This window comes from Neoarius graeffei, chromosome 1 (assembly GCF_027579695.1).
Source record: "Neoarius graeffei isolate fNeoGra1 chromosome 1, fNeoGra1.pri, whole genome shotgun sequence".
In the NCBI taxonomy this organism is placed as follows: Eukaryota; Metazoa; Chordata; class Actinopteri; order Siluriformes; family Ariidae; genus Neoarius; species Neoarius graeffei.
The window spans coordinates 441,398-452,500 of record NC_083569.1 but is presented as its reverse complement, the minus strand read 5'-3'; the positions used below and the strand labels follow the sequence as shown (position 1 = coordinate 452,500).

The window sequence follows — 11,103 nt, the reverse complement described above, 5'->3', positions numbered from 1 at the left end:
ACTGAGAAAAACACCACAGTGCTCTGTTCATCTCTCTGTTTACAGTACACTCTCAGGAGAGGACTGAGGGATTCGTACACCACAGTCAAGAGACAGACAGGACGTCACTCACCCCACTGCAACGGGTCCCGCGGTCCAGCCCAGCCCACTGAACCCTGCATCACATAGAACACGTACACACAGTTGGGCTCGTTGGTTTATTCAGAGCCACATATCACACATGGCGGAATATTCAACACAACAATATTTATGTGCGTGTGTAAGAAATGCATTAGAGAATGTAGAGGGGGCGGGGCTTAAAGCAGACACGGCTGCTGATAACTGCACAAGATCGTTAACGTCATCAGATCGCACCATAAAGTCAAACACATGAAAATGTCACATTAAAGAAACTTTATTCATAAAAAATACACATTTTTTCAAAGAGAAAAATTCAAACAACTGTTTCCTGATACAAACTGGACAGTGCATAATCTGCATTAAAAAAATAATAATTAAAAAACATCAAACAACTTTGTGAGTCTGTGTTGAATAATCCCGTCATCTCAGTGAAATATAAGCTCTGATTAAAGTGCAAGAACGATAACGCAGGCCTCATTTCTTCTTCATGTCCTGTGTGCAGCGAGGACAAAACCTGCGGAGAGAAAACAATCATACACTCAACATCAACGTTTTAGCAAATAAAACAAGAGTGCTCCGAGAGCACAATATCCCCCGCTGGCAACTCGGCCACAACTCTGGCAAAATGCAACTGCATTGTGCTACCAACATATAACAAGGCCTTTTGCCAAGCTTCAAGAAATTCGTCCAAAAATTGTGAGAGGAGTTGATGTCAGAAGGAAAGCACACCTTCGTGAAATTGTGAAAAGTACAAGGTTGTTAATCAAGGCCCACAACTCTGGTAAAATGTGTCTGAATTGAACAAAATAACAATACGCGTACTACCAACATATAACAAAGAATCCTGCCAAGTTTAGTGAAAGTCATCCAAAAATTGTGGGAGGAGTTGATTTCAGACGGTGAGCACCCTTCCTGGGACAGACAGGAATCGCTACGACATAATCCCCCTTCGGGCCTTTCAGCCAGCGGGGGATTTAAAAAAAAAAAGCTTCGCTGTGTTCTCCAGCACAAACGAGATGCTTTGTATATTAGAGTATTTACGGTAGCTCTAATACTCAGGCACTTACAGCAGCACTAACGGATTTCTCCGCTACGACTTGGAGATGACACACAGTAAATATCTACAGGCACGTTGTTCTCTGAGTGAACACTGGATTACAGCATCACTGATGATATAAAAGTGTCATTTACATTTCAGATTAATTTCAACTTAATTCAGCGAACGTTTAGGCAAAGATACGCTAACGTTTAACACGGCCGCAGCCACGCACACGCCCAGGTTAGTGATCGCATCTGGATGAATTGAGAAACCACTACAACCACCATTTATTATTTTGTATCATGAATGTGGATATTAACAGTAACGAACAGAAATACAGGAACACGATGTGGATATCTGCGCTCTCTCCAAGCGGACAGTGATGAGTGACTCACCATTTTCCTTTGGGTTTAGTTGTGAGACCGACACAAGCGAAGTGAAACCACTCAATGGGACACTGTGGAAAAACAACAAGGACGAGTCAATAAGAAAAACAGTTAAGCACCGGTGAGTTAACTCCGACACTAATTCCCTGCTCTGTTGCCGAGTTGGAGTGATGATTGACTCATCCCCTGGCATGTTAAGTGATGCCAGTCAAAGGGAAGCGGGGAGAAGGGACTGTCAAAGACAGGATTGGAACACAGCCCTTACAGTCACTCACCCCTGTACTGGGAACAGAAATTCACTACATACGGAAGACGGAGTTGGTTCGAGACACAGCCGGTGGGTTTATGCTGCTGGGTGTAAAAGTGAACTTCACTCAAGTCAGAGTGAACAATCCCTAAGATGGTCTCTAAGAGCAGGTGCACAGGCTCTGTACACTGACTTCAGTGTGTAAAAAGTGAAAAGCACGTGTTTAAGTGTGTATAATTTATGCGCCAGTCAAAAGTTTGTACACCCCTGCTCTACTCATTGACGGGCGTTTCTGTAGCACAAAACTGAAGACATCAAACACTATGAAATAACATCTGGAATTATCTGGTCAACAAAAAATTGTTAATAAGTTTGATATTTGAGATTCTTCAGCGTATCCAGTGTTTCCCTTGATGACGTTTTGTACACTATTGTCATTCTCATGACATGACGGAGTCACCTGGAATACTTTTCAATCAACAGCCGCGTCTCGTCAAAAGGTCGTTAGTGGACGAGTTTTCTTAACGGGTTTGCGATCAAACAGTAAATAAAACATACAACCCCGATTCCAAAAAAGTTGGGACAAAGTACAAATTGTAAATAAAAACGGAATGCAATAATTTACAAATCTCAAAAACTGATATTGTAGTCACAATAGAACATAGACAACATATCACATGTCGAAAGTGAGACATTTTGAAATTTCATGCCAAATATTGGCTCATTTGAAATTTCATGACAGCAACACATCTCAAAAAAGTTGGGACAGGGGCAATAAGAGGCTGAAAAAGTTAAAGGGACAAAAAAGGAACAGCTGGAGGACCAAATTGCAACTCATTAGGTCAATTGGCAATAGGTCATTAACATGACTGGGTATAAAAAGAGCATCTTGGAGTGGCAGCGGCTCTCAGAAGTAAAGATGGGAAGAGGATCACCAATCCCCCTAATTCTGCGCCGACAAATAGTGGAGCAATATCAGAAAGGAGTTCGACAGTGTAAAATTGCAAAGAGTTTGAACATATCATCATCTACAGTGCATAATATCATCAAAAGATTCAGAGAATCTGGAAGAATCTCTGTGCGTAAGGGTCAAGACCGGAAAACCATACCGGGTGCCCGTGATCTTCGGGCCCTTAGACGGCACTGCATCACATACAGGCATGCTTCTGTATTGGAAATCACAAAATGGGCTCAGGAATATTTCCAGAGAACATTATCTGTGAACACAATTCACCGTGCCATCCGCCGTTGCCAGCTAAAACTCTATAGTTCAAAGAAGAAGCCGTATCTAAACATGATCCAGAAGCGCAGACGTCTTCTCTGGGCCAAGGCTCATTTAAAATGGACTGTGGCAAAGTGGAAAACTGTTCTGTGGTCAGACGAATCAAAACGTGAAGTTCTTTATGGAAATCAGGGACGCCGTGTCATTCGGACTAAAGAGGAGAAGGACGACCCGAGTTGTTATCGGCGCTCAGTTCAGAGGCCTGCATCTCTGATGGTATGGGGTTGCATTAGTGCGTGTGGCATGGGCAGCTTACACATCTGGAAAGACACCATCAATGCTGAAAGGTATATCCAGGTTCTAGAGCAACATATGCTCCCATCCAGACGACGTCTCTTTCAGGGAAGACCTTGCATTTTCCAACATGACAATGCCAAACCACATACTGCATCAATTACAGCATCATGGCTGCGTAGAAGAAGGGTCCGGGTACTGAACTGGCCAGCCTGCAGTCCAGATCTTTCACCCATAGAAAACATTTGGCGCATCATAAAACGGAAGATACGACAAAAAAGACCTAAGACAGTTGAGCAACTAGAATCCTACATTAGACAAGAATGGGTTAACATTCCTCTCCCTAAACTTGAGCAACTTGTCTCCTCAGTCCCCAGACGTTTACAGACTGTTGTAAAGAGAAAAGGGGATGTCTCACAGTGGGAAACATGGCCTTGTCCCAACTTTTTTGAGATGTGTTGTTGTCATGAAATTTAAAATCACCTAATTTTTCTCTTTAAATGATACATTTTCTCAGTTTAAACATTTGATATGTCATCTATGTTCTATTCTGAATAAAATATGGAATTTTGAAACTTCCACATCATTGCATTCCGTTTTTATTTACAATTTGTACTTTGTCCCAACTTTTTTGGATTCGGGGCTGTACTATAAATAAACAGCCCTATTCCACAACTGTAGTAATCCATATTACACCAAGAACCGAACAACTCAGTAAAGAGAAACGACATCCATCATTACTTTAAGACAGGAAGTGACTTTTAATTAATAAAAATAAACACTGAATTAGAAGGCGTGTCCAGGCTTTTCACTGGTGCTGTGTATGTAAAGTTGATAAAGTGTGTGTGTGTGTATGTGTTATTAATGAGAGCCTGTAGTTGTGCTTACATCAGCATTGTCACAGCCAATCATCTCTCCGTATGAGACCTGAGCACACAGACAGTAGGTGGGCTCGTTGGGGTCCACGGGCATGTCCAAGACGTCAGACGAGTGAACATCCAGCAGGACGTCCCTGACGGAGGAGAAGAGCACACCAATAAACACATCACACCAAACCGAACTGGGACAAACAGTTCTGAGACAACGCAGGGATCCGCATCACTGTTCATAACATCTGTAAATGTTTTTAATAAATACAAACTGAATGGAATTTGGAAGCAGCTGATTTGACGTTATCTTTAATTAATCTTTTAGAATTTTTGGAGACATTAAACAAAAGCACCATTAAAATTCTGATTAATCAATTAATTAATTAACGACTGTATCTATTGTAGATCGATCAAAACAATTGAACAACGAGGGAAACCTGATCACCAGTGAAAAAATAAACTAAATCATCCAGCACGACCGAGCCGTGAATTACAGAGGGGTTCTGGAACTGGACCAAACCATTTAAACCAAGATCAATCACCCACTGGAACAAACCATTTCTACACACACACCTGTAGGGTCCGTCTCATTCAGACACTCAAACTAGTGCCAGTCTGTGTGTGTGGCTAATCCCTGCTAACTAGCAAGCGCTAGCTCAGTGTACCGTCGGCCCATGTCCGTGTGTCTGTACCGGTTCTTCTGTGCTTTGTGCTTGGGAGAGTCATGATCAGAACCATTCTTCTCTCTCCCACTTCCTCCTCTTCGGTCCTTTAGGTTCTTCTTTTCTAAATGAAAAGACACACACACACGATGCTAAACTGGTGGCTACAGATTTTTATGATATGTTAGCTGCGTTAGTTAGCATCGTAAGTCATGTCGTCTGTTCGAGTTCGACTCCTTCCTGCTCTTACTTTTGCTCTTCTTGTCATCAGAGCTCTCGGGGCCACTCAAGTCCAGTTTATCCTTCAGCTCGTTCTCAAAGCGTGCGAGATCAGCGTCCAGACGCCGGATGTGTTTATCCACCTGCACAAATCAGCCATACACACACACAGATTTCTCTCGGACTAAAACTTACATGATCATGATATAGTTCACTTCCATGAGTGATTATTAGTTTGGATAAAAGTTCAGCTTCCTTGAAGATCCTCCAGCGAGCTCCAACACTCACGATCCCAATCACTAACGAATCGTTTATCAGATCCACAATGAATCAGGAAGTAAATAAATAAAGACACCCTTGGCAGTTGGTTAGGAGTCAATTATGAATTATTTCAGCCAATAATTAATCAGTCGTCAATCAGTTACAAATAATTTATTAAAGGTCCCATGGCATGGTGGTTTGTTGATGCTTTAAACGGGCTCGTGGAGGTTTCCGGATGTTATATCCGCAGCCTTTCTCGAAATGAACCCTCGGCACGTAGATATAGCCTCCTGGGAGAAAGCCCCATTTCAGCGCTTTTCCCACTGCGTCGTTTTGCTAATGAGAAGCAGGAGGCGGGGAAGGGTAGAGGGTGGGGGCGGGTCTTATCATTAATATTCATGACATGTAAACGTGTTACCTCTGATTGGCTAACAGCACTGTGACGCTACCTCCAGTGGGTCAGAACAAGCGGATGTGGGTGTCTTACTACGGCGAGAGAGAAGGAACAAACCGCGAAGGGAAAAATACCGCGCGCTGACGTCATTAAGGTGCGACGCGAGGAAATAAAATAAATTCAACAAATGTTTGGGTTTTTACTGAACAAACAAACAAATAAAATGAACGAGTGACTTAAAAAAAAAAGAATGTGGGCGTCTTTGTAAAAACTGTTTTGATTGGCTATTATAACAGAGGTAGCGCAGAGTACCTGGCTAACTGCAGGAAGTGGTTAGCTGCACAGCTAATGTAGCCATTGCAAGGCTAACGTGGCACCGATTTTAAAACACGGCAAAACGACTTAACAGTTATACACACGCTTGTTCGGTGTTTGTGGCTGATGCGGCAGGGATGCTTGGTACGGACCCAGGCTTCAGTGACAGTTGATGTGCAAAACCTGCCCAAGTTGTGGAAACATTCCTCAGGAAAATGCTTCCGACAAACATACACCGTCTTAGGTAGACTCGACGGCGTATTATTGGAGTAAATAAAATGAAGCCACTGCGTCTTCAGGGGCTCTCCCGTCGGCAGTAAAAACAGACTCCTTTCTGTGTTGTCACATCCATGTACAGCGCAACTTCCATGTTTGGTGGCAACTTTTGAGCTGGGCGGGCAATCCATACAGTGGGTGGGAATCCAGAGGGGGGGCGTGGGGATCATCTCCCTTGCTGACGTAGTAAAGGGAAGAGCTTATCAACGCGCCGTTTTGACGCGCCATTCTCAAATGTTGGGCATAGTTTGGTTTACACATTATGAAATTTCTAGCCACTGGGGTGACTTAAGAAGGTCAGAGGAACTCATTTTAACGTTAAAAAACCTCAGAAAGTGAAAATTTCATGCCATGGGACCTTTAATATTTGATGAATTGTCTTGAAGCTCCGCCCTCTAGTGGCTACAGCATGAAATAACAGCCACCTCTCTCTCTCCATGTTCCTACCTGTCTCTCTCTCTCTTATCAGCAGTTAAACCTGTCTGTCTGTCCCTCTCTCTCTGTATACCAGCGTTCCCACCTCTTTCTCTCATATATGATATAGCAGCATTCCCGCCCGCCTGTCTCCCCCTCCCCGTACACCGGTGCTCCCGCCTGTCTTTCTCTCTCTCTGTCCATCAGTGCCCCTGCCTGAATCAGTAGCTGTTAAAGCTCCGCCTGTTGCATGTAGAACTTTCTCTTCTGTCTCTTCATCCTCAATATGATAAAATTTTTCTTTTTATCTTTTTTATCCTCCATTCCTTTCTTTACTCCATTTTATCTTCCTTCTTTTATTCCATCTGGTTCAAAGAAATGTGTGCAAAATGTCCTATACACTTATTTGTTCTTTGATTTAATCCACTCCCCACCACACACACACACACACACACACCAGTTCGTATATCTGCATGGCGAGCTGCACTTTGTCGTCGCTGAACTCTTTACACTTGCTGTATGCCAGTTCAATCCTCTTCAGGTGCTGCACGCGTTCCTCAGGCGACAGGTTCCTCACGTTCTCCATGTACTCGGACGCCAGACCATCGATCTCCACTTTCTTTTCTGCACACACCACCAAACCAAACACCAGGCAAACCAACACATCAGCAGCTGCTCTGGGGAGTGAAATCCAAATTAAACACAGCTGATGGTTCTGATGGATGGATGAAGTGCAGCGTGGTTCCTCCACACACACTGTGTGCTTATTTATTTATTCATGAATTAATTTGTGTCCAAACCTTCAGTCCTGCTGTCCAGGTCAGTCATGAGGGAGAAGTTCCTCTGCAGCTCGAAGGGAAGACCCTCAATACCTGCAGACCGGAAGTGATGTGAAATTTCACCTCACAACTTTCTACATTTAACACAACTGCTCATGACTTTCCACGGCATGGAAACCTAAACCCAAACCCTAACCCAGACCCTAACCCAGTTACTCTGAGACGCTTTAAACAGCTTTCATTATAACTGTGCAGTCATTTCCTCCCACTGTGCACTACAGTAAACACGCCCTTATATTCCCTCCTGCCTGTGTGTGGTGCTGTGGGTGTTGATCTTACTGTCCAGGTACAGTGTGGTGTAGTGTGGTGTTGAGTGTGGTGTGGGTGTTGATCTTACTGTCCAGGTACAGTGTGGTGTAGTGTAGTGTGGTGCTGAGTGTGGTGTGGGTGTTGATCTTACTGTCCAGGTAATGCTCCAGGTACAGTGTAGTGTGGTGTTGAGTGGTGTGGGTGATGATCTTACTGTCCAGGTAATGCTCCAGGTACAGTGTAGTGTGGTGTTGAGTGGTGTGGGTGATGATCTTACTGTCCAGGTAATGCTCCAGGTACAGTGTAGTGTAGTGTAGTGTAGTGTGGTGTTGAGTGTAGTGTAGTGTGGTGTGGGTGATGATCTTACTGTCCAGGTAATGCTCCAGGTACAGTGTAGTGTAGTGTGGTGTTGAGTGGTGTGGGTGATGATCTTACTGTCCAGGTAATGCTCCAGGTACAGTGTAGTGTAGTGTAGTGTGGTGTTGAGTGTGGTGTGGTGTGGGTGATGATCTTACTGTCCAGGTAATGCTCCAGGTACAGTGTAGTGTAGTGTAGTGTGGTGTTGAGTGTGGTGTGGGTGATGATCTTACTGTCCAGGTAATGCTCCAGGTACAGTGTAGTGTAGTGTAGTGTAGTGTGGTGTTGAGTGTGGTGTGGTGTGGGTGATGATCTTACTGTCCAGGTAATGCTCCAGGTACAGTGTAGTGTAGTGTGGTGTTGAGTGGTGTGGGTGATGATCTTACTGTCCAGGTAATGCTCCAGGTACAGTGTAGTGTAGTGTGGTGTTGAGTGTGGTGTGGTGTGGTGTGGGTGATGATCTTACTGTCCAGGTAATGCTCCAGGTACAGTGTAGTGTGGTGTGGTGTGGTGTTGAGTGGTGTGGGTGATGATCTTACTGTCCAGGTAATGCTCCAGGTACAGTGTAGTGTAGTGTAGTGTGGTGTTGAGTGTAGTGTAGTGTGGTGTGGGTGATGATCTTACTGTCCAGGTAATGCTCCAGGTACAGTGTAGTGTAGTGTGGTGTTGAGTGGTGTGGGTGATGATCTTACTGTCCAGGTAATGCTCCAGGTACAGTGTAGTGTAGTGTGGTGTTGAGTGGTGTAGTGTAGTGTGGTGTGGTGTGGGTGATGATCTTACTGTCCAGGTAATGCTCCAGGTACAGTGTAGTGTAGTGTAGTGTAGTGTGGTGTGGTGTTGAGTGTAGTGTAGTGTGGTGTGGGTGATGATCTTACTGTCCAGGTAATGCTCCAGGTACAGTGTAGTGTAGTGTGGTGTTGAGTGTAGTGTAGTGTGGTGTGGGTGATGATCTTACTGTCCAGGTCATGCTCCAGGTACAGTGTAGTGTAGTGTGGTGTGGTGTTGAGTGTAGTGTAGTGTGGTGTGGGTGATGATCTTACTGTCCAGGTAATGCTCCAGGTACAGTGTAGTGTAGTGTGGTGTTGAGTGGTGTGGGTGATGATCTTACTGTCCAGGTAATGCTCCAGGTACAGTGTAGTGTAGTGTGGTGTTGAGTGGTGTGGGTGATGATCTTACTGTCCAGGTAATGCTCCAGGTACAGTGTAGTGTAGTGTAGTGTGGTGTTGAGTGTGGTGTGGTGTGGGTGATGATCTTACTGTCCAGGTAATGCTCCAGGTACAGTGTAGTGTAGTGTAGTGTAGTGTGGGTGATGATCTTACTGTCCAGGTAATGCTCCAGGTACAGTGTGGTGTGGTGTAGTGTAGTGTGGTGTGGTGTGGTGTAGTGTGGTGTAGTGTGGGTGATGATCTTACTGTCCAGGTAATGCTCCAGGTACAGTGTGGTGTGGTGTAGTGTAGTGTGGTGTGGTGTGGTGTAGTGTGGTGTAGTGTGGGTGATGATCTTACTGTCCAGGTAATGCTCCAGGTACAGTGTGGTGTGGTGTAGTGTAGTGTGGTGTGGTGTGGTGTAGTGTGGTGTAGTGTGGGTGATGATCTTACTGTCCAGGTAATGCTCCAGGTACAGTGTGGTGTGGTGTGGTGTAGTGTGGGTGTTGATCTTACTGTCCAGGTAATGCTCCAGGTACAGTGTAGTGTGGTGTGGTGTAGTGTGGGTGTTGATCTTACTGTCCAGGTAATGCTCCAGGTACAGTGTAGTGTGGTGTGGTGTAGTGTGGGTGTTGATCTTACTGTCCAGGTAATGCTCCAGGTACATCGCCGTGCCCATTCCAGCCACTGCTCAGCTCGCGCGCGCCAATTTCAGCCGGTCGCTGACGTCATATTCGTGTGCCGGAAGTGAATTGCGGCGCGCAGGTGCTGAGGCGAGTTCCTGTTCCGGTTCCAGGGCCGCTCCTCCTTCGCGCTGTACAGATGTTTACAGATGCAGAAAGTGCTGTGATTTCAGCAGAACGTCAGTTATTCCGCGGACGGCCGCGGTCTGTAGCGCGTGCGCAGAGCAGCGGAAGGGGATTGGTTCGAGGCCCCGGGGCTGTGAGGGGAATGGAGTGCGCGCGCTGGTTTACAGACCCCTTTCATTTCCGGCACCCTTTCAGAAAATACACGTTATGACGTCACAGCGATGTGAGTTAATCATGGCGGGCAGTGCAGTGCAGACACACACACACACACACACACACCCCTCTCCCCTTCAGTGCAGAGACCCTAAACACACACACACACCCCTCTCCCCTTCAGTGCAGAGACCCTAAACACACACACACACCCCTCTCCCCTTCAGTGCAGAGACCCTAAACACACACACACACACACCCCTCTCCCCTTCAGTGCAGTGTAGAGACCCTAAACACACACACACCCCTCTCCCCTTCAGTGCAGTGCAGAGACCCTAAACACACACACACACACACCCCTCTCCCCTTCAGTGCAGAGACCCTAAACACACACACACACCCCTCTCCCCTTCAGTGCAGTGCAGAGACCCTAAACACACACACACCCCTCTCCCCTTCAGTGCAGAGACCCTAAACACACACACACCCCTCTCCCCTTCAGTGCAGAGACCCTAAACACACACACACACCCCTCTCCCCTTCAGTGCAGAGACCCTAAACACACACACACACCCCTCTCCCCTTCAGTGCAGTGTAGAGACCCTAAACACACACACACACCCCTCTCCCCTTCAGTGCAGAGACCCTAAACACACACACACACACACCCCTCTCCCCTTCAGTGCAGTGCAGAGACCCTAAACACACACACACACCCCTCTCCCCTTCAGTGCAGTGTAGAGACCCTAAACACACACACACCCCTCTCCCCTTCAGTGCAGTGTAGAGACCCTAAACACACACACACACCCCTCTCCCCTTCAGTGCAGTGT

The 11,103-nt window shown here is 45.8% G+C and overlaps 1 protein-coding gene across 3 annotated transcripts; it reads right to left on the bottom strand.

Moving 5' to 3' along the window:
• Window positions 1–378: 378 nt before the first annotated feature.
• Window positions 379–10,041, bottom strand: LOC132890385 (inhibitor of growth protein 5-like). 3 transcript variants are annotated; one of them, XM_060927219.1, is made up of 8 exons: window positions 9,951–10,041; window positions 7,519–7,590; window positions 7,176–7,342; window positions 5,090–5,201; window positions 4,870–4,963; window positions 4,197–4,320; window positions 1,555–1,616; window positions 505–634 (listed from the first exon to the last, which is right to left on the bottom strand). In XM_060927219.1, exons 1-8 carry the CDS (start codon window positions 9,985–9,987, stop codon window positions 595–597), a joined length of 708 nt encoding a protein of 235 aa, XP_060783202.1. In that variant the 5' UTR covers window positions 9,988–10,041; the 3' UTR covers window positions 505–594. The 3 variants fall into 3 exon arrangements, with proteins under 3 accessions (XP_060783187.1, XP_060783194.1, XP_060783202.1); XM_060927204.1 differs by lacking the exon at window positions 1,555–1,616 and having other exon boundaries at window positions 379–634; XM_060927211.1 differs by lacking the exons at window positions 1,555–1,616; window positions 9,951–10,041 and adding an exon at window positions 7,958–7,976 and having other exon boundaries at window positions 379–634.
• Window positions 10,042–11,103: the final 1,062 nt, after the last annotated feature.

Bases quoted from the DNA above. Each gene is read 5' to 3' on its own strand.
- LOC132890385 (XM_060927204.1), bottom strand. From the start codon at position 9,987: ATGGGCACGGCGATGTACCTGGAGCATTACCTGGACA. The intron at 7,591-9,950 runs GTAAGATCAACA...TCCGGTCTGCAG, and splicing joins CCTGGAGCATTACCTGGACA to GTATTGAGGGTCTTCCCTTC. The intron at 5,202-7,175 runs GTGTGTGTGTGT...TGATTTGTGCAG, and splicing joins CCATGCAGATATACGAACTG to GTGGATAAACACATCCGGCG.